The sequence below is a fragment of the Parambassis ranga genome, chromosome 7, assembly GCF_900634625.1.
Source record: "Parambassis ranga chromosome 7, fParRan2.1, whole genome shotgun sequence".
NCBI lineage: Eukaryota > Metazoa > Chordata > Actinopteri > Ambassidae > Parambassis > Parambassis ranga.
Genome location: NC_041028.1, coordinates 12766614 through 12789024, shown reverse-complemented (window position 1 = coordinate 12789024; position 22411 = coordinate 12766614). Strand labels below are relative to the sequence as shown.

Below are 22411 nucleotides of genomic sequence, written 5' to 3'. Positions count from 1 at the left end.
TCGTAGCCGCCTGGTTGCAGCAGCCTTATTATTTTCACTCAGCAGACAGAAAAGCAAAGCAGATAAACACCAGGAAATCATGACTCTTGGTTTGACGCGCGTGTTGGAAGAGTGTGGAATTCTTTCATCCAAGACTTACTATTATTCTTTGCCTGCAACCAACAGGATCCTGAAATATTTTGTGCCTTCATGAATTGTGCCATGAATTACACATATGCTGTTAATTCATTTATTAAACAGTAGTTTGTTTCAGAACAGAAGCAACTCAGCAGGAAGACTGCATCGTCACAGGACATGCCATTGGTGAGTGGCTCAGCACGTTCTTGCTGCATGCAGACGTTGGTTTAAATCAGATGTAGGTACCAGAGAGAAGAGTTTTGTAAGACTAACATACCAGCAGGGGCCCTGGGCCAGTCAGGGATCCCATAGGCTGGCAAACTTTAAACTGCAGTGGCAATGTACAAGATTTGCAATGACAGTAGAAGCCCTCCATGTATTTTTTTAAGTTTTTAAAATGTTTATATTATAAGTTCTGTTTTTTTTGTCTGTGTGTGTGTGTTTTTACAATTGAAACTTAAAAAGATACATTTAGAACATTTTTGCTGCTGTCAGATAAAACTTGCTGCCATCTTTTTCTAAGAACCACAGCAGGTTGTGGAACTGGCCCTGTCTAGAGATGCACCCCCATGAACAAAAACAAGAGGCTGGACCAGGGAAGAAAAGGTGGTGACGAGGTTCTAAACTATGTTTTTACTGGTGGGGAGGCTGGTAAGAGGTCAATGTACGCCATTTCTAACACATGCAGTTAACTTTAAACCCCATCTGAACTAATTACTGATACAACACACGTGCAATAACTTATATGTGCAATAACTCATCTGTGTATCAATAACTATGCTGGTGTGCAATGTTTATGTATAATTCCTCTCATCTTTTATCACCTTTTTTTAGTATACTATATTCTATTTTACTCTGTGTAATTCTTGCTCTGACTGTTATATTGCTGCTGGTACCCGAATTTCCCTGAGGGACCTTCCCGAAGGGATTAATAAAGTACATTCTATTCTATTCTATTCCATTCCATTCTATTCTATTCTATTCTATTCTATTCTATTCTATTCTATTCTATTCTATTCTAATAAGAGGTGATATGACTGGTTAAAGTCAGTATGTTTTCAAGTCAACACGACTCCAACCACACACCAAGTGTTTACACACATAACTGCAGAAAAAAAACAAAAACAAACCACACATGAGTAGGTGTGGTTGCATGTTTAATTTGTCCACCTCATTCTTCTTAAAAATTAATGCGTCTTTGAATTCAGTTTAGTGGGGACAAAGTTGTGCAGGCATATGAACATGCATAAAGAGTATGAGGAAAGAAGACTTGCTTTACCTAACTAGTGATGCAGAAATGTATTTTTGAATTCTAAATGGAAGCACATAGTGAGTTCAATTCAATGGCCAGTATGATGATGTTAGTGACATCTAGTGGTGTGGCTTCAGATTGCACTCAACCAACCAACCAACTTCCTCCACAGCACTTTAACACAATAATTTATAGTTACAGGTGCATGAGCCTTTAATACCTATATATAAGACGGTTACTGGAAAACATAATTACTCCAGGACACTTGGACAAAATCCAAATCACTTCAAGTACCATGCAGTGCAGCTGACTTGTCACTGCCTCCCCAGCCTGGAGCTCCAGATATACAAACAGGGCTGCTCTGATCCCTGAAGGTGCAGTAATAGAGACATTACATTAAAAAAAAAAAAAAAAAAAAAACCTCCCGTTAACACAACACACATTGTTCATTCTGAGGATAGGATGTGAGCGGGGTGTTTTTTTGTGCTTTTAAGATGACTAATACACAACTCTGCAGAGCAGGGCTGTTCATTTATAGAATCAGCACGCTACCCTTTGCTGCTCTGCCTGCTCCACTCTGTCTCTATGTGGGATGGAAGGTGATCTGAAGTTTCACCAACCCTTGTTCTCAGTTTCAAGGTGTTTCTCTGTCTGTGTTTACCCTTCAAGGTCTATGGGTGTTTTTGGGGACTTTCCTCGCCTGGCATTCTTTGTGTTTTACTGCTCATTAACTGACCTCAACCCAAGTTCAAACACATAGTGAATGTACTCGTAATCTTTTATTCAAATGGGAATAACAGTTACAAGAAATTACATGTTTATATGCGTCGCTCCTATATATCAGTTTATGTCAGAAATGATTTTTGTAAAAATGACTGAACTCTGCAGTAGCTCTCCTAGGTTGGTGCAGTTCTGATTATCTGCTTCTGCCACCTAGTGGTGCAGACATGTTATTGCAGAGGTCCTATGTTTAACTTGAAATTCCTGTTATCTTTTGCCTGTTAAGACATAAATCGATAAACCTAAATGTTTTTGTGATGAACCTGATCTTTAGTTCTGTCAGTATATTTTTAATGTGGTTAAAAAGAACCACTGTAGAACATTTATGCAGTGAGATGCATCACTCTCTAATGGTGTGTTCACTTGCGGTTGAAGGACCTGGCTCCTTATGACCACTCACTTAACCTGATGTTCATATCTGCAGCCACCACAGAAATAATTTCCATGGTTCTAATTATAATGAACGTGTGAGAGCGTGTGGCTTATGTGTGTGTGGTGGATGTGGGTTCTGTGTAGGTGTTGCAATAAAATGTTTCCAAGTGCATTTGTATGCAGAGCATGTCGTGATGTGCGGCAGCCGAGAGAGCTTAGCACACAATGTAACTGGAAATGTATTCATGCAGCACGAGCAAATTTAGAAAATATTGTGATAACAAATAAACGATGTGAACAAAATTATATCCATCAACATTCAAATTGTCCAAAAGCTGTTGGTGGCAGTGCTTCCACTGACTGAATGTATTTGCACAAATAATATGCAGCACTATGGGGAGCACTTTGCCTTTTATTTGAAACGCAAATTATTGCTTCTTGTTATTGTTGTTTTGTTTTTCAGAGGTTTTACTACTATATTTACTAACACTTTTCTCTTTAAGCTTCTCTTTGCATCAAGTTTTAAAGGAGCAATTTGCAAAAGTAGTTTGTTATTTCCTTAACAATATTGACTAATTTTTGCCTCGGTCATGTACTGTTCTAGCTTTAATCTATTATTAAATTATCATAAATAATTATTATTATTATTAATAAAAAACTGCTTGCTTTTGTAACAGGAAAATCATTTCTTAACAAATAGTTACAATGTCTTATGTCTTATGACCATATTAACCATCTAATGATTTATTTATAGTGCTCATAATACTATGAACAAATAATGATTTTTTCCAGTAAACTAGATTTTAATTTATTTCCCTGCTAATATTAGCACTACAGGTAGCTGGACAGCTTTACAAAACAAGCCAGTATAAGGTTTGTAGTTCTAAAATTGTATTCATTAAATGATTTTTATATTTTTTCTTGTCTGCTGTAAAGTAGCTTTTTGTGTATGTGTGGTTTGTCGGCTGTTGGTGCAGCGTAGACTGCTGCTTGAATCAGATATGTGATCGGCTGCAAACATTTCTGTGATGCTAATCACAGTATTTCAGAAGACCACGGCTGAAAATTATTTACAACTTCTTAAAAATAACATAAAATAAAATAAATAAAAATTACTACAGTGATGTATTATTTAGAGAAAATGCATGGCAGCAACAGGGAAAGTAAAGCTTAATTAATTAAATGTGTATTTATAGACCTTATAATTAAGTGTTCTTTGTTTGTCTTTAAAAACACTACATTTAATTTGTTGGACCTTACAAAGACATTAAACTGAAGTCAGGATAAACTGAAGTGTGTAATAGTAGTGAACACAGTCAGGGCGCACACACACACAACTTCCCTGTACACTAGGGACACACATTAATTACTTTTTCACTTTATAAAATTGCTTTTTTCAATTATCTGTTCCCATTTGTTGATTTATGATTTTTTTAATGTGTGTATATAGCAGAGAGAGAATGTGGATGTACATTTTAGGCATGCACACTCACCTTGTTAGCAGCATCCTTTCATTAGTTTTTATACGATTTAATTTAAACAATACAGATTATCATCAGACTTCACATTTAAAATAACTTCCTTCCAATTTTACTTTAATGAAGACACAGCTTCTAATCATAGACACAGTTATAATGAGCGCCAACACTGAATCGAACTTGCCATTGACATTTCTTTTTACTTTGCTATATAATCTCGGTTAGATAACACAAATGAACATCAGTCACAACCCGCCCTTGTTTTAACTGTTGGAGAGAATACATTTTTAAAGGGGTCTTTGTTTGACACACATGGAGACGTTCTGTCCTGTTACATGCAGTGGTGTGCTGGTGTGATGTGGCCTGGATAAATGTCACACCGTCTAATGGGATGTCACAGAGTGTGTGTGTGTGTGTGTGAGACTTCAATGCTGCCAACACCCTTCAGCTTTGAACTGATTCTGATTAAAACTGATAATAATAAAATTCAAGGATTTCCTGTCAGTGAACATTCAACATCAATAAAAGAGCTGTGGAACATTTCTTCTTCTTCTAATAAACACAGTTAGAAGTTGATACTTTCATGTTTCCTGTGAAAACATTAAAGTGTGAGATCACTGTTTCCTGCTCAGATAGGGTATCTGCTTTCAAAAATTGCACCCCGGGGGCTTGTGGCTTCGTTTCTGCTAAGCTAGCTCCTGTCTCAAACCGGTGGTTGAGTCAGTTATACTTCATCTCTGATTGCTCCACAGATAAATGCTAAGTGTGTGGTCACACACATCGCTGTGAGATCTGAACTAAACTACTTGGGAGGTGGTCCTGAATAACTATTATTTTTGTATTTAAACATTTTATTTGTGAAGGCAGTTTCTTATTCTATCTTATTCAGAAGTTGCATTTGCATTTTATTACACGATTTTTGTGTTTTTTTAACATATACATTTTTACATGATAAATTACTGATGCACTGTGTGCAGATAAACTGTGCATACAATGTCTGTCACAAATTAATCAGTCATATTTTATCTGCCTATGCAGCAACTACATTTTGGTGTCAACAGCAGGAATTATACTTTAAATTAAAAAAGAAAAAAAAGAAAATCAGCTCCATTATGATGTGTCTTATAAAAGCAGCTTTACTTATATACATTTCAGGTGATCTGAATTTCTTTATGAAAGCATCATACAAGATCAATTAAAAAAAAAAAACAATTGTTGCAGACTATACAGAAATAATAGACATTATTGTTATTAATAAAATGTATTAATAATGTAATTTATGATTTTTTTACTTTAATGCACATATTTATTTTAATGCACTCACTGATCATTATTAATCAAAATTCAAAACAATATGTCAAATATGATGAGGAAACTTTAATTATCATCTAATGGTGCAGTAGTGTCATTGTATGCTTATATGTAACACTTTCCAATCTAAACAGTAAAATAGGACAGTGTAGAATATCCGTTCATGTAAGAAAAACATTTGTTGCTTCCTCCACTGTCGAGAAATGAGAATAATGAGATTGTCAAAAAAAAGAAATGCACAAAATATCTCCCCTCTACCTGCTACTTTACTTTTACAGTAGCAGCTTAGGTCGTTTGCATATAGGGTCCTTCAGAAACCATGAGGGTTTAATAGGTCTTTTTTCCAGTTTGTACCTTTGCATTTTTGTGGTTAGTTTCTCTGTGGAAAGTCAGAAGCCATGACGCTACAGTGCTGTGCAGCCCTGTCATGTGTTTCAGTTTGCACCTGTAACCACAGTCCACATCCACATGTAAAGTCCGACCCTGCACAATGTGTTGTCTCATGAGAAGTGCATTCATAGTACTATTTAATGTTAAAGTCTAGAATTACTATCAATGAAGTGGCTCCTGACTAACAATGTTAGGCTTTATGTAATGTAATATTCTGTTGCTGCAACGTTGTTACAGCATACTAAGGTTTTAAGGTAATTAGTGTTTTAAGTCATGATAACCTATGAAACTCAAACTACTCCCAGTGTGACCCCAGGTCACATGGGTCTATTGTTATGATTTGGATTTTTATTCATGTGAGAAGAAATCAGAAGAAAGTGGACTCAGTCGAGTCAAGTGTGTTTATGGGAGCATTGGCCTCTCAGGTCTGCACTACTACAATATCATCAGAGCGGTTGTATTCACTGGATACACCATAGCTACTGTCTGTGTGGAAGCTCTTTATGTGTTTTATAGCTCAAAATAAAAATACAAACAAAATATGTTGAACGGCATATTGGATCCAGATCAAATACATGCAAGACATTGTTACAACTGACATGTTATTTTACCTTGTGTAGTTTTTAATCCCAGTCTGTACATTTAAAATGTCAGACTTCAGTACTTTTTAGAGTTTAGATGCATTTTGATAAAATGTAGCTGAAATAATCTTCCTTTTCTATCATGTCAATAGCTACGACGTGACATTTCTCTGATGTAAGTTGACATTTGGCTTGCTTGATGACTGCCGAGTGCCTGCTCCTCAGTCTTTGTATTTCAGGAACACAATTCTCTCAGATGTTACGATTACTGGAAAAAGTTGATATTTAATAGAGGTGAGTGAAATTTATTTTAAAAAAAGATGGTATAAAACATTCCACATCCTCTTTCTGTTCTCATATTGTGTGGAATTCAAATAGCTAATCAAGAACTCATTTTAGTTAGCCTTGATATGTTGTTTTTTTTTTTTTACATGTTTTTAAATAATAGTTTTTATTATTATTTAAGAATCAGACCGCTTTGCAAGGTGTGAAGGGAAACAGATCTTATCAGAATGTTAGTCAGTGCAGTGTTTTTTAAGCAATGTTTAAAAAAAACTATTTATGAAATGTGATTTTTTTTAGACTTCACAGGTTGCTTCTTGTCTGCTTAGCAGATAATAGATGAACATAACTACCAGCTAACTGCTCCTAGAATAATGTAGTGTGTCAATCTTACAGTTTCACTGTCATACAGACATCCATTGTAGATGTTAATTGTAGGTTTTTCATCACCACATGTTTATATTTTTATTAAATGTTTTGTAAAGTTTGTGAATGACCAAAGCTTTCCTGTCAGATATTTCAGCTGAAGTATTGACGATGCAACTTGAGGCTCATTTCCATTTTTGGCGGGTGCATCCTCAGCAATAAAAGGCTGAGCACATCATGTGTCGGTCTCATTCACACTCTCACTCCAGACATGAGCTGTGGAGATGATGTGGTCCCGCCTCCTCCTCCTCTTCCTCCTGGCGCACATAGAGCTGGTGAACTTACAAGGCAAGTTACAGCTGCAGTTAACTGTTTCAGTCAGACTTGGTTTTGAAATTGCTTTATTTTTTTTATATATTGAAGTTATCACTATGTTTGAAGGCTGTTTTATTTTTTATATGTGTTATTTAAACTTGCTAATCTGAAAGATGTTGGTGCTAAAATCAGCATAAATACACTGATAAAAAACTACAAATAGTTTTTAATTTAAATTTATTGTACAAATGATAGTTAACATTTTTTGCTGTTTTATGTTATATAAATATATAAACATATATACATATAGTTATATTTATGGACTATATCCCTGCTAATTAGTAGCAGAAGGAGAAATAATTCTGATGATAAAGTAAAATAAAATAAAATAAAATAAAATACATAAAAAATGGTCATATATAATTTACAATACAAACATTTTATTACATTATGTCTTTTCTTTACATGAAAATATGTGTTATGCTTTTGGACTGATATTATTACCGTTAATATTTTTGTTTAAACTTAGATAATGTTCTGTTATGTTCAGATATATGTTTAGATGTTCACAATAACCTTAATGACCTAATCATCTTCTGCTATAAGCAGGTACGCACAGGCTGACCCTAAAAGGTGGAGACAGCCCATGTCATGGCTACGTTGAGATCTTGCATAACAAAAAACCTGGCTACATTGGTGACAAATTCTGGAGCGGCAACACTGAGGCGGTGGTGTGCAAGAGCACTCACTGCGGGAAACCAGTGGAGCAAACCACCGAGAACATGTGCAGGCTCATGAATAAAACAGTCTGGCTCAATGAGCTGCAGTGCAAAGGAAATGAGAGCAGTCTGGATCAGTGTCTAAATCCTGGCTGGGGCATCAGCCATTACCAAAAACCAACTGTGAAAAAGATTAAATGTTCACGTAAGGCTTCTCACTTCAATGGCCATGAAGAAACAATACTAATCAATTGAAAACTAAAATGATGGTGAGGATGTCTGCTCAGAACTGTCCTGAATCTGCTCTTCTAGGTGAAATCAACATAACCCTGGTTGGATATAGGTGTGCAGGAGTTGTTCAATATAAAGCAGATGAAGAAACAGGTTACTTTTGTCATGAAAACTGGGGTAAGTGCACACACAACACTTTAAAAGCCTTTTTAAATGCTGTCAGTTCATGACATTAAATATGGTATTGAGGGAGAGACAACCATAAGAAGTCGAAATCCTGAATTTGCACACAACACATGAATTGCAGGTAAATGCATCTGTTAATATGGCTGTAAAATAGGCTGTATAGTCTGTTTAAGATTAAGATTAAGAACATAATGCCGCAAGTTCATTTCAGGTTACTTATTAAAGATTTAAACAAAATAAATATACATTTTAATATAAATAAGTAACTGAAGTAATAGAGAAGTATTGAGGCATAAAGTGGAAATAGTCAATTTAACTATTCAACTATTCATATTGCCTCCTTGTGTATATTTAAAGCAAAGGATCAAGCCGATCTTGTGTGTCAGAGCCTTGGATGTGGTGCAGCAGAGAAGATTCCTGATGAGAATTGGAGAGACTACAAGGAAATGACCAACTATATGAAGACTGACTGTTCAAACATCAGTCAACCGAACCATGTGTGGCAGTGTGTCACTGGTAAAGCGCCAACATGCAGATATCCTGCGTCTGTCATATGCAAAAGTAATGTAAAGCCACACATGCAGTAACTTTGAATAACTACACACTGAACAAAGTGTTAAATTAAGTTGTCCGTGGTTTATTTGAACAGAATTTAAAAGACTGCAGCTCAGGGGAAACCAGTCCAACGTCTGCTCTGGCCGTCTGGAAGAATGGGAAAAAAATGATTGGACACCTGTCAAAATCAGTAGCCATTCTGATATGAACTGCAGACAAATGGACTGTGGCTCCGCTTCTTCCGGTCACAATGTCAACTTTAATGGCTCAGCCATACAGCTGCACTGCTCAGGTAAGTAAAATTCAAACACACACTTCATCATGACCTAGTGTTGTCTTACACTGTCATTGTCTCAATCTTCCACAGATGAAGTTAAAGTAGTTCTAAGGGACAAAGGCAAAGACAGCAGATGCTACGGTACAGTTTATATTCAAAAGAATAACAAACTTCAGCCGGTTTGTGCTTCTTCTACCTGGGGTCGAAAGGAAGCTGAAATGGTCTGCAGGGAGCTGAACTGTGGCAGTGTAAGTGTTCAGATTTAAAGCTGAACATACATACATACACACATACAACTAAAAAAACACTTACACGGCTAATTTCACTGAGTTTTGTTTTATGTAACATTTAAAATGCACTATATTGTCAGGTTTACCTATCACAGACAATCACGGACAATTGTTGTCGCTTCATCCTTAAATATTGGCCAATTGCTCGCCTGATTAACCATTTAATCTATTTCTGACTTATACAATCCACTGCCTAATAAATTACCTAAAAAGTTACACCATGCTCATTGCTACAGATGCATGAGATAAACCCATTTAAAATCGAAATTTAAATGCAGTTTTACCACTCATTTTTTTTCTCAGTTGACCTGTTTTTGTCATTAGTGTTGAATAGATCAGATTGTTTACCTAACACTGCAGAAACTATAGCTGTTTCAAGTTTTCATGCAAAGCCATAAAGAAATAATACTAAAGATGCTAAACTGTTTCTGTGTATTAATTGCTCTTCTTTTACATCATCAGTGTAACTATATGTTTATGAACATTGGAAATATTTCTGTCTGATAAGATCACTTAGAATTTTCTGTCTGTCAGTGACATACAGATTGTGTGTGATCCTTGCTTTCTTTTAGGTGGTTCAGTTTACTTCAGTGGGAGCCACTTCAGGACAAACAGTGATAATGGGCGATGTGAATTGTAGTGGCAAGGAGTCCTCACTGTGGCACTGCCCGGCTAACCGCGCAAAAACCCTCCAGTGTCAAAAATACCCCTATTTAATCTGTTCAGGTGAGATATGGCAATGATTAGTGTGTTTTTGTATTTACATATTAGAAATTTCTTCTTAATTCACAGTTCTCTCTTTCTGTGTGTGTGTGTCCCATGTTTGTCACTCTACAGACAGTGTGAATGCAAAACTAGTTGACGGTCCTGGAAGATGTGCTGGCAGATTAGAAATCATGCATGAGGGCCAGTGGAAAAGGGTCCATGGAGATAAATGGGATGATAAAATCTCCAATATAATCTGTAGTCAACTGAAGTGCGGGAACGCACGAACTGAGAATCCTGAAAAATTCATGGCGGGTTCAGGTGATTTCCTGACGGTAACCTGCAGTTCTGTTCAGAAAAGCAACATATCTGAGTGCCAGATAGACAAATTACAGTCAAGCATTCAACGTGACAACAAACGTGCAGTGGGGATAACCTGCGAGGGTGAGTTTTTTTATTTTTCTTCTCTAGATGTTTATTAGCACACTGAAATAGTAGTAGTAGAAAATGTACAAATGTCTGACTCAAGATTAAACCTAAGGTTTTTGTATTTCTGTGTTCCCTAGTTCTTTAATGAGCACACACAGTAAATAAACAATACATTTTTTACAGCATGTTTTATTTTAGCAGCAATGAGAATATTTTTCTCATTGCAACAGTTATTATATGTACCAGTGGATGGCATGTTCACATTTAGCTCCATCCCTGTTGCCAGCTTTTAGTAATTCTTGCCCTATATAACTTTTTTCATCCCTCCGCAGAACACAAAGTGGTTTTTCTTAATGGATCCTGTTCGGGCATAGTGGGGATAGAGGAAGGCGGCGAAACCTACTGGCTCTCTGGGTCCAATGAGACGTGGAACAAAAATACTGCAGACACAGTGTGTCAGCAGATGCACTGTGGCGAGGCTAAAAACCACACCTTCATACCTAGTGGTGGGATGATGGTTTGGGATAAATCGTACAACTGCTCATCCTCAGGAAATGATCTGTTTGAATGTGACAATGCGACACTTCCATTTGACTACAATACAACTATTGCACATGTGATATGTACAGGTAATGCATCAAAACACAGATGACACCTTTGATTTCTTCTAACAAGAAAAAGATGATAATCATAATCTGGTTATATTGCCTTTTACTTCTACAGAAAAGATTGAAATGAGCCTGACGAAAGGCTGCTATGGACATGTCAATTTTTCGGTGCAAGGAGAGTCCGGAGGCGTCTGTTCAGATGCCTGGACGGACAAAAAGTCTAAAATGGTGTGTGAACAACTCAAATGTGGGGAACAGGTCCTATCACCCCTTTTCAAGGTTGACAACTACAGGATTCTTTTAAAGAGTGTACACACTGTACAGAAGATTAACACCCTGACCCAGTCTAACCTTGTCAAAATGGGGGACAGTAGAACTAGCTGTGAACCAGCCTATGTTGTTTGCTCAGGTGATGGATTTCTATTCAAATATATATATTTAATTTGTTTTGTTTGTTTTATTAAAATAGTAAATGACTTTCTTTCTTTGTTGCAGCTAGCGTCAAAACCAGGTTAACTGATTCTAGAGACAAATGCTCTGGAAATGTAGAGATTCAGTATCAGGGCAGTTGGGTCCCGGTGTGTGCAGACGACAACACTCAAAACACTATCTGTAAGGAGCTGGGATGTGGGAAGAGAAATAAGACTCTCGACTACTTTGGACCAATTCCATTGAGCAGCGTTACAGTACAGTGTCCTCAAGGTGCCGGGTCACTGAATGCATGCACTGTGAGCGAGAAAAGCCCCTACTGCGACTTAATAGGGCTCCGATGCTCAGGTACGAGCGACACATTAATCAAATATACATTTATACCTAGACATTTAGCTTAGCATGAAAATTAAACAAAAAAGCTTTAAATGTCTTACCTGTCCCTGCTGCTTGTCTTAGATTGGAGGACAATAGCACTGGAAAGTGATAATACATGTAGTGGAGAGGTCATCGTTTACTCAGAGGGAAAAAGACATCCTGTTTCCAGTGATGGGTGGACAGCATCTGAGGCACAGCAGCTTTGTAAGGATATGAATTGTGGCAAATTTAAGTCACTAAATGTCCTCAAACCACCCATGAAGAATGAGATCTGCTCTTTATGGCCCAAAAACTTCAGCTGTGCAGATGTACAACATGAAAGCATCTGGGACTGTGAAAAAAACACCCCACCAGCACACAACAAGAAGCTCTATGTTGAATGTGATTGTAAGACATAGTCCTGCTCTGCTCTTGAATGATCATCTTTTTATGTTACACTTTTCCAAATCAGTCATATCATTTTTATTTTCATGCTTTTCTACCTAGATAAACCCAAAATCACCCTTTCAGAAGGCTGCTCTGGAGTACTGAAAATAGATAACATTCCAGTTTGCAATGAAAATGGAAAGCAATGGAAACACGAAGATTCACATAAGTTGTGCCAAGAACTAAATTGTGGCAATGCCATTGATGAATCCTTAGAACAGAAAGCTACACAACAAAGCTACCACGTGCAGTGTGATGATCACCATTACAGGCTTGGCCAGTGCAAAAGAGTTATCGGAAACTATAACAGTGCTTTGGTGTCAATCTACTGTTATCGTGAGTATTTTTACATTTAATACTTAAGATATTTCTTGCACTGATTTGGACTGAAAGATCCTTTTCTCCAGTCTCTAGCTAAAGCTAAGCTCGGCGGTATCTTATTTGTCAGAAAGTAGATATACATATTTCCCTAAACTTCTTAACACTGTTTCAACACAATATCATAACATCATATGAGCTCAGAAAGCTCAGTCTAAACTAGCATAAGTGAACAAATCATCATGCTTTTTTCTTTATTATTTACAATAATAGGCATCAGGACAAAGCTGAGCTCATAACCTTCACAGTCATATAAGCCTGAAATGCATTTTTTTGTTCCCCCCATACATTCTTACAGACAGTCTCAAGTTCAAAACCACAAAAACATGTGGAGGAGAGCTTCAAGTCCTCTATCACAATGTCTGGAAGAATGTGTCTGAGCAGTCCAGTATAGGGGATAATTTTAAAGAAAAGCTGTGCCAGTCAATTAACTGCAGTGGTGTAGATCCCGACATGAAGCCTAACAGAAATAAGCAGGTAAAGCTGTATTTGTCTTGTTATATCACATTATTATGATTGTTGTAATTTGTGCTTCTCATTAGTGCAATATGACGCATTTTGTTTGTCTCCTTTTTGTATGTTTGTTTTTTCTGGCTGTGTGATTCTAAAGATTACATTTTATTTTCAGGTATTTCTGGATTTTGATCTGAAGTGCAGAGATGAAGTCAAAGATGTCAGATACTGTGTGGAAAAAAGAAAACAACCGGTTCAAAGTTTTCCAGCTGAGCTCTACTGTCAAGGTAATCATAAATCCTTTCCTAAATAAGTCAGACCAGAACATTCATTCACTTCTGGCTGTGTTTGACTTTAGGCTATGTGCCGGACATTGTGAAACCCCCAGTGCCACCCCCAAAGAACCTAGTGTCAATCATCATTGGAGTGGGATTACTTCTGGTTCTGGTGGCATTGATAATTGTATTTGTACGATTCTTCCTCAGGAAAGGCAAGAAGTCATGTGAGTTCATATTCTTATTCTATTGTTTTTTAGTTAAATTCAAACTTTTTTAATCAGTCATTCATTCACATCCGTGCATCATGGTCATCTCAGTGAGATGTAAACAGCAGGGCCTGTTTGCCACAAGAGGGCAGTGTTTTAGCACTCAGACCTAATTCTGACAGCTGGATGGCTTGAATGGAAATTTAAATTAAAATGCTAATTAGCTCTGCATGGTAGTTAATAGCAATTGCAAGCTCAAAATTAGAACAGATATCTGAAATTATGTGCTGTTGTGGTGTTTTATGATAAATTAGATGATAAAAAGTAATTGTCGTCCTGTATCATTAAATGTCTGCTGCTGTTTTGATGCAGCGAGAATGCTGCCAGGAAAAGACGTGTTTGAAGAGTTTGAAAGTGGCGACTATGAAGCTGTTGAGAACAATGAGATTCCCAGCAGTAAGTCTCATACTCATTTATTGATGTAATAATCTGTTTTATTTTGTAATGTTGTCTAATTACACACATACATATACTGTACATACAATGGGTGGGGGTATGTTTTAGGTGTCAATTTCAAAAGAAAAAAATCTACAATATTTATATATATATAATATTATATTTATATATTTATAGTTCATGATAGTCCCCATTCCTCATTTAATGAATTAATTATTCTTAATTTTCCTTTAAAATCCTAGTATAGTGCGTGGGATCAATAAAGTGTTGTAATGTTCTTTTGGAAAGGAAATGCTGGTCATTTTGATTGCTTCACTGTCGTTCCTGTAGCATTCAGATCAGAAGCTGATTTCATCTCAGAGAATGATGCACCGAGCGCCTCGTCTCTTCCTTATGATGACATTGATGAAGCGACTGAGGCTCAGCCTCTTAACCCTCCAGGCGTCATGGCTGCTGCCTCAAGAGACAGCTACATGAACGATGATGGCCTCGATGAAAATGCCGGAAAGTTTTGAAGCATTTTAGGCACACTTAAAAGTATCAATACTTAAAATTGTCAATCAGATTTAGTGTAATAGTAGCTGTTTTTATTGTTCTTAACAGACGGGGTGACCTACGAGGGGGAGGACCCACAGGAGAACTATGACGACATTGAAGCAGGTCCCGTGACCACACAGACGAAAGCTGAAGTCCATGACAGCCCCAGCATCACACCCAAAGGCGACTCGGCAGCAGCCCCTCCAGATCTGGTGCAGGGCGATGATGACTATCTTGTGCCTGGTGAAGATGGGTGAGCCAAAATGGATTAAAGTCTGCTGCTATCAGACTGCAGACAGATAGTATTAGTTAAAATTAATTTCACCAATCAGAAAAAAACACAATTAATGACAAAGATGAGAAAAAATAATAATAAAACATTTTTTTTCTGAATGTACAAAATATTTTTGTTTGTAATTTTATAGCTTTTAGATAATCAGTAACCATTGTAAAAATCAGGATATGTAACAGCACACAGCAGTTTAGCTCCTATGATTTCTGTAATATTTCATGAGAATTATTTTTCCAGTGGTCACAACTTTTATCACATTGTATATTTTTAAATGCATGCATACGTAATATTAAAAATGATGCTGTCACATTATTTTTGAAACGTACAGTACACTTAGCTTCTGAGACGATCCAAATCAGTAACTATGTCAGCAGTCAGTCAGTCGTTCAGACTGGGGGTCCCAAAGTGACATAATCGTGGGGATCAGGCTCCCATGATGGCAACAGCAAGCCCATTTAAGAATGAGTGGCATGAAGTACAAAACTAGATTTTGTGTTCTGTGTATTAGCTTGGGGAATGTATTACTGTTTAGTGTAGTTTGTTCTTTTGATCATAAAGATTATTTCTGTTAGCAGTGGTTTTATTTTTTAGTTTGTGTCTTCTGAGTGACATTGCTTCTTGACCTTTGTACATATTGCATCAGGGCAAGATCCAGATTGTAGTTTCTGATTTTTTGAGCTTTGTACAAAATACATATATATTTTACCTGTTTGTGTTGTGCACTTTCAGTCTCTTAATTTGTGTGAAGTTGCTGTATGTTCTTATTTCACAGGTTAGATTACATCCACTCGTTACATGTGTTCAGACATGCAGGAGACACACAGGCTCTGCGCTGAGGCTTTGGAAATGGCTCAGATGTTGAGTATCAAACTGTATGTTATGTATGTCATATATAGTTTGATACACAGCACAATAAGCCATTCTCTCCAAGAGACAGCGATCTGCAAATGTGCTTTTCCATTGTTTATTTTTCATGTACCTGGCATTTCATGGTTACTGCCAAAACATTGTGGATACATTTTAATCTCCATGCACTTTAACATTCTTTCTAACCACTTAAGCATCCCCCCTAATGGTCAAGACGTTGGACAGCAGCTGCTTGCTACAAATGTTAACAAGAGTATGTCAGTCCATAAGGCACTGACAGACATGCTAGAGCAGCATATGTTTGGTCTGGAGTTAGCCAAGGACCACTGAGATCACAGAGCAAGTGATACACCCAGAGGGACTAATTTGTAAGCAGTGGGCCTCGTTTAATATGTAAACATCACACCCAGCCTCTCTGTCGGAGACCTTACCGAGGGATCATGGTGTGGGATTAAGTCAGTCGTGTGGCTGGAGCTGAAATAGATATACAATGGAGACATAGTGATCTGCTAGTGATACAGATACATTCATCAAGGTGCCACCTGTCTCAAATAAAGGATGAAGTGGGACCTACGAGGTTTAGGGGAAACACAAAGGAGTCTAAACTTTGACAAACAACCGGATGTTCCCCTGCAAAGATTCCTAATGCACACATACACCCCTTTCAGTTGGTGGTCACTCAGTCAAAGATATTCAGCAACTTCTTAGTAATGCCAGTATAGTGTTCCCCTCAGGCTGGATTGTGCTTGTATGCTTTCTTCAGCCACCACATTCTAGCTTTATATGGATTAGTATGTCCCACTGGTCAGGAGAAGGGCCACAGTTGTGGTGATTTTCCATAACAAATGAAGGTATTATTATTAGTGCTCTCATGCATGTGCTGTCATCCAGTATTGTTTAAGACTGTGTGTGTGTGAAACCATGTTATTTTTTAGTTTAGTTTTTGGCTACTAATTAACACTGCTAACACCAAAAGATCCAGAAAGTCCTTTTTAGTTTTTTCCCAGGAGGCCGTGTGTAGCTATTCATCACACTGCGTGATGACTGACTAATGTGGTGTTCAAGTACTCAAGTATCAGAAACATGAGAACCATGTAGATAAGATAAAGGGGAAAGTGCATGAGCACAGTGCCTTTCATAACAGCACGACATGATCTTGATTTGGTAGGTGAAGGAAATCATGTGATGATTACACGTCTCCAAAATGTTTCCTGGAAATACTGTGCCTTGCTTATCTGTTCTTAAATTTGCACTTAGCAGGAAACACATATCCTGTCTATAACCCATCTGAAAAAACACCATTATATAATATGAAAAATCAAAAATATTTAAAGGTTATTGCTGCACTAATAGTAATCCCTTATTACACAGAACAGGCATGCAATAAATCATTTTGATCTCTTCAAACAGTGGGGAGTCAGATAGTTGGTGAGTCAAATGCCTACTCTGGCTTTGTGGTTGGATTTACATTGGCTGTATTAGTGTTTGTTAGACAGGTCCGTATGTGCACTTGAGCTCCAGGCTGAAAGAGGACCCTGGTTAGCGTAATGCCCTATATATGCATGCAAAGCATGAGTGAGACAAGACAGGTTCAGGCCCATGGCCAAGTCTGGTTCTGCCCTACTCAGACCCTGACACATTGCACCCTGAAAGCACCTGTGGTGTCCAATGTGCCCAAACACCAACAGCAGGGTGTCCATCAGTGAGGAGCAGCTGCATCACGGTGCCAAGAGATTGTTCAATGTAAAGGTGAGATGAGGAGGGGATAAAAGCTGACTTGGAGTTGAGGTTAGATGATAGATCTAACTTCAGAGTGTAACATACAAAAAAAACATGAATAACTTGTTGTATCATGATTTTTATTTCTAAGTATTAACAAATGTATGTATATAGACAATTCTGAACAATGACAGAATAATCATCACTACTTTTTACACAGAATAATTCAACTGCCAACAATTGTAATATAACAAAATGGCAGAAATTGAACTAAACAATAATAATACATAATAATAATCTAATATTCATGCACAACTCTGCATGTTAGATGATCTACAAGTGATAATATCCTTCAGATCATTTCAAATAATACAACTTCTAATTGCATATTGCATATGGAAATAAAATAGAAATCCAGTTAAACTTTTGACATGAGGTTTTTGATATTTATTAATTTTGCACAGTAACAGATGGTAAATAAAATCCTCACTCAGAAGTTTGATATTTTAGTGACTAGGTACAGAACTGTGATATCTCAGCACACGTTAAGAAGTGACATTTTTACGATTGTCCTCTACAGTTCAGCTACACAAGAGCTGAAATATATATTGCTGTATATTGTCTTGCTTTTTAAGTGTAAATAGTATAAATAATCAGAATAAACCACACTATACATAATATACTACACAAACCAAATATTTGTGTATTATGGCACATACAAAGATGCTGCATGTTTTTTTTCTAAACTTTTTACAGCAGCTCGCTTTGCAGTATAAAATATGTACTGTATGTTGTATGTGGAGTTTTACAGGATGCATCAGTAAATTACTTACCACAGTGTCTTCCCCTGCAAAAGTTCAGGGGTCACGAGAATTATAGGGGAGGTTTATGTGCAAGGTTTGTGTTGCAATGTACAATAACAATGGTCCTTTAGTTCCTAATTATGAGAGTACTTTTGACTTTTTGCCAAACATTGTTTTTAGGGCACAGTATGTGGCTTCTTTGTTCTGCTAGGTCATGATGATATAAACACCACATGTTTCCTCACTGCAAATCACATGCTGGCTCTCAGCCACTTTAAGGCGTGTATATTTTTAGTGCTGTTAAGGCACGAGGAACTAACAGTAGACTATTAACAGTAGTAGTGTAAACATGCTTTCTGATGCTTGTCCTATGCTTTTCCTGTTGTGTTTTCCTGTGCCGTCTTCAGCCAGTCCTTCTCCACATAGACTTTGACCTCTTCCACTGTACACCTCTTTCCTGCATCCAGAGCCAGAAGCTTACCAAACATCTCCATAGCTTCTGGAGTGAACCTTTTCCACAAAGGAGGAACATCCTCCTCTTCGACAGGCCTCTCCTCTATTTTGCACCAGTCTGCAAATTCCTGGTAGAAGTCGTCTGAGTCCATGCAGCGCTCCCAGGGGAAGTAGCCTGTGAGGATGCAGAAGATGACCACTCCAAAGGCCCAGGTGTCCAGACTCGGTTCCACACTAAGAGGAGGGGCAGTCACTTCTTTCTGGCCTTCCAGCAGGGCCACATTACAAAGTTCAGGTGCCATGTAAGGCAGGGTCCCTGTGATGAAGCGTATTAGTGTGCCTCTCTTCTGGGCAAGGCCAAAGTCTGCCAGCTTGACATGACTACAGAGGTTGTCCAATAGAAGGATGTTTTCAGGCTTGACGTCACGGTGGACCAGGCCACGACTGTGGATAAACTCCAGAGCACTGGCGATCTGGAGGACGCAGCGTTTCACAGAAGATTCTGGTATTCCCACCTAGAATGAAATGAGGACTCTGTGTGTCTTGTTTCAAATGAGACAGATACCACCACACAAGTGCAAGTAAAGAGCAACATGCAATGCTTTCACTCAGGGTTCTGAGGTTTGAGTCCTCTAAACACCGCTATCTGGTCTGTTATGTTCTGTTTGTCAGTTTTGCTTATTTAGTCAATGGAGAACACACCATTTCTCTTGTAAGGCTTGCGTTATTTGAGAGCTCACTCATCAATCTGCTGTGTCCCAACAACAGTGCTTCTGACCAGTCAGCACAGGGTGTTGAAAGGTTTTAAGAACTGATCTTGTTGATTTGTTGAAAGTGATTGATAAACCAGTCACCTCAAAGTATTTTTAGAAAGTCCTTGTTCCGTAACAAATCATCTAACATATCAGGTTACTGCACCCCAAGTGGGCTAGGAATACTACTTCATTTCTCTCTGTTTACACCATAGGCATAAACTAAAGTACAACTAATAACTGCCAGTGTTTTTATTTATTTATTCATTTATAGCACTGTTTGGGTCAAACCACCAGCAGTCCACCACATGCACATAGACTGAAGCCTGGCAAGATGTCTTTGAGGTTCCATGAAAATACAGCTGCCACCAAGGTAAGGATTTCCATTATCAATAACATCTGTTAGCCTAGTATCTGTTATCAAATACACAAGTTTGCACACACATGCATGGAATTAAGTAAATAATCCGATAGACTTCTTCACTCATCCGTCTCTAAATACATTAGCAAAGACCTGCAAAAGTTACTCTAGTCCTAGTCCCAACAGTCTTGTTTGACTCACTTTTGGTTGGATGACAGCAAAAAGGTCTCTTCCAATGACAAGTTCTTGGGCAAAGCAGTAGTGCTCATCAGACTGGAAGGCAATGCCAAAGAGGCCCACAATGCACGGGTGGCAGGAGAGGTGTAAGGAGATGCAGTACTCCCGCAGGAACCCCTGCAGCTTAGTGGAGGTTTTTGGCATCACTTTCAGGGCCATAGGAGTCCCTGCAAATTATCCACATTTTAGCTCTTTTATGTTAAAATGAAATTGATACAGGTTACTTTTAGGCTTTGATCGTACCAGCCTCTCTGCTTTGTTTAGAGATTGCTCCATTTTGACTACTGATTATCTACTCTGGCTCACCCAGCAACCAATGTTCCCAAACACAGGAACACAAGCTGGGTTTCCATCACCATTTTGTGCATGGAAATGACAAAAATATGGAGATAAGAAATGATAAAATAATAAGTAAATAAATTTACACTAAGTTGAGGTGGTTTTTGACTGATGCAAAAAAGAGTTGATGCACAAAATGGATGGAAACACATGTGCCCGTAAACCCATGTAAGAAATTTCTCCTAGATCAATCATTCCTGAAAGAGTGCAGTCATACCCCTGAAGCGATGTGTGACCAGCAGCACCCTGCCGTATTTCCCTCGGCCGATCTCCTTGACGATGTTGAAGCGTTCCTGGATCTCCAGGTGGCTGAGGCTCTGTGCAGTCAGCTCCATCAGCTCATCAATGAGGCAACCATCAGCAAGGCCCAGCTCAATCATCTCTGCTCACAAAGAGAGATAAAAACACACCAGCCTGCAGAGAGTAGCACACAAAGTTGTGTCATTTGTTATTACACCATAATCTTGGTAAGTGGTGTATGGTTTACACAGTGTGTGAATAAAGGACCCTACCCATGTCCATAACAGTAAGCCTGGCCAAGTATTGCATGTAATGCCATAAAGTGACATATGATATGTGACACATTCCATTACCAGTTTAATAAGTACTATACTAGCTGTTATTCATGCATTGCACATCTGCATTTAAAGGCGCTATGTGTTGTTATATTTCTGTTATTAATTTTATTGTTTTATGTCATTCATACACAGAACAGAACACACGCTAATACTACACAGGTCATGTCAGGTCAAGATGACTTATACTGTTGAAAGCACTAACAGCAAAAACAGGATGAATTTTGGTCAATTTTTATCAATAGTCACAGATATTGATTTCAAGTCTTACCTTTTCTATGGATTGTTGTCAACACAGTCACTGGAGTCTAAACAAAAAAGTCAAACTGAGCACACATACACTCTCACCCACTCATGCTTACAGCTGACAAAAAGCAACTAATCAATATGCTGAACAAGCGCAGGCTGAATTTCTGTCCTGTCTGTCCTCCACCTTCAGTGCCACTGCTGCTGCTGCGTGAGTGGACCTGAAAGCTTTTCACCACCCAGCACACAGCTCTGCTCTCAACTGCTGCGATGGGGCCAGAGCCCACTTTGACAGCTGATTACAAACAGCCTCTGCAAAGGGCAGACACACACACACATACACACACACACATAGGCCTGCTTTTGACATAATCAGCTGCACATACATATGAAATGCATTGACATTTCCACAGACACAGATATCCGCTGTCACTCATTCACATTATGTCTTTATAAGGAAACTTATTTGCAGCATGCTTGACAGATTCATAGCTCTCTGCGTCCCGCTTGGTGCCCCACAGCCTCCTGTCAGTGATCTCACGTTGTTAACACTCTCCAGAAAATATAAAAACAGCCCACAATAACATCCTCACAATAAAACACTCAGTCAGAGCCTTGCTCATCCATAAAAATCATTCCTGTTGATACTAGGGGATAATTGTTATAGATGTTGCAATCCACAGACAGTTCTCACCATATTCTGCGGTGAGGTCACCTGTCTACTGTCTGAAATAAACAGGTGTTCTCAGTGTTTGTAACGTAATTTTTACCACCAGAAGGAGGAGACAAATGTTCCACACAGTAGGGTTAACTTTTGCCTTTATAATATCTCAAAAATGTATTTATTCTTCAAAATGTAATCCAGCCCTAATGCATGTGGACAAAAGTCTAAAATGTCCAAAATGGCATCAAAACCGGCTTCTGGACATGTGTTGTTCTGGTAATGTAACACTAACTCTTTTTGTAAGCTGATTGTATGCTT

At 38.0% G+C, this 22411-nt stretch overlaps 2 protein-coding genes across 3 annotated transcripts; one reads left to right on the top strand and one right to left on the bottom strand.

The window, feature by feature from the left end:
- The first annotated feature begins 7185 nt into the window (after positions 1–7185).
- Positions 7186–15779, top strand: LOC114438619 (scavenger receptor cysteine-rich type 1 protein M160). The gene is made up of 19 exons (XM_028410109.1): positions 7186–7277; positions 7854–8168; positions 8276–8371; positions 8738–8941; positions 9030–9227; positions 9303–9460; positions 10075–10228; positions 10340–10651; positions 10969–11265; positions 11360–11653; positions 11740–12021; positions 12133–12438; positions 12538–12813; positions 13154–13332; positions 13484–13595; positions 13667–13810; positions 14165–14248; positions 14579–14752; positions 14852–15779. The coding sequence occupies exons 1-19, from the start codon at positions 7214–7216 to the stop codon at positions 15040–15042; spliced, it is 3840 nt and encodes a 1279-aa protein (XP_028265910.1). The 5' UTR covers positions 7186–7213; the 3' UTR covers positions 15043–15779.
- Positions 15780–18070: 2291 nt separating this feature from the next.
- Positions 18071–21658, bottom strand: LOC114438620 (serine/threonine-protein kinase SBK1). 2 transcript variants are annotated; one of them, XM_028410110.1, is made up of 4 exons: positions 21455–21658; positions 20826–21022; positions 20234–20436; positions 18071–19434 (listed from the first exon to the last, which is right to left on the bottom strand). In XM_028410110.1, the coding sequence occupies exons 2-4, from the start codon at positions 20986–20988 to the stop codon at positions 18835–18837; spliced, it is 966 nt and encodes a 321-aa protein (XP_028265911.1). In that variant the 5' UTR covers positions 20989–21022; positions 21455–21658; the 3' UTR covers positions 18071–18834. The 2 variants fall into 2 exon arrangements, with proteins under 2 accessions (XP_028265911.1, XP_028265912.1); XM_028410111.1 differs by having other exon boundaries at positions 20826–20990.
- Positions 21659–22411: the final 753 nt, after the last annotated feature.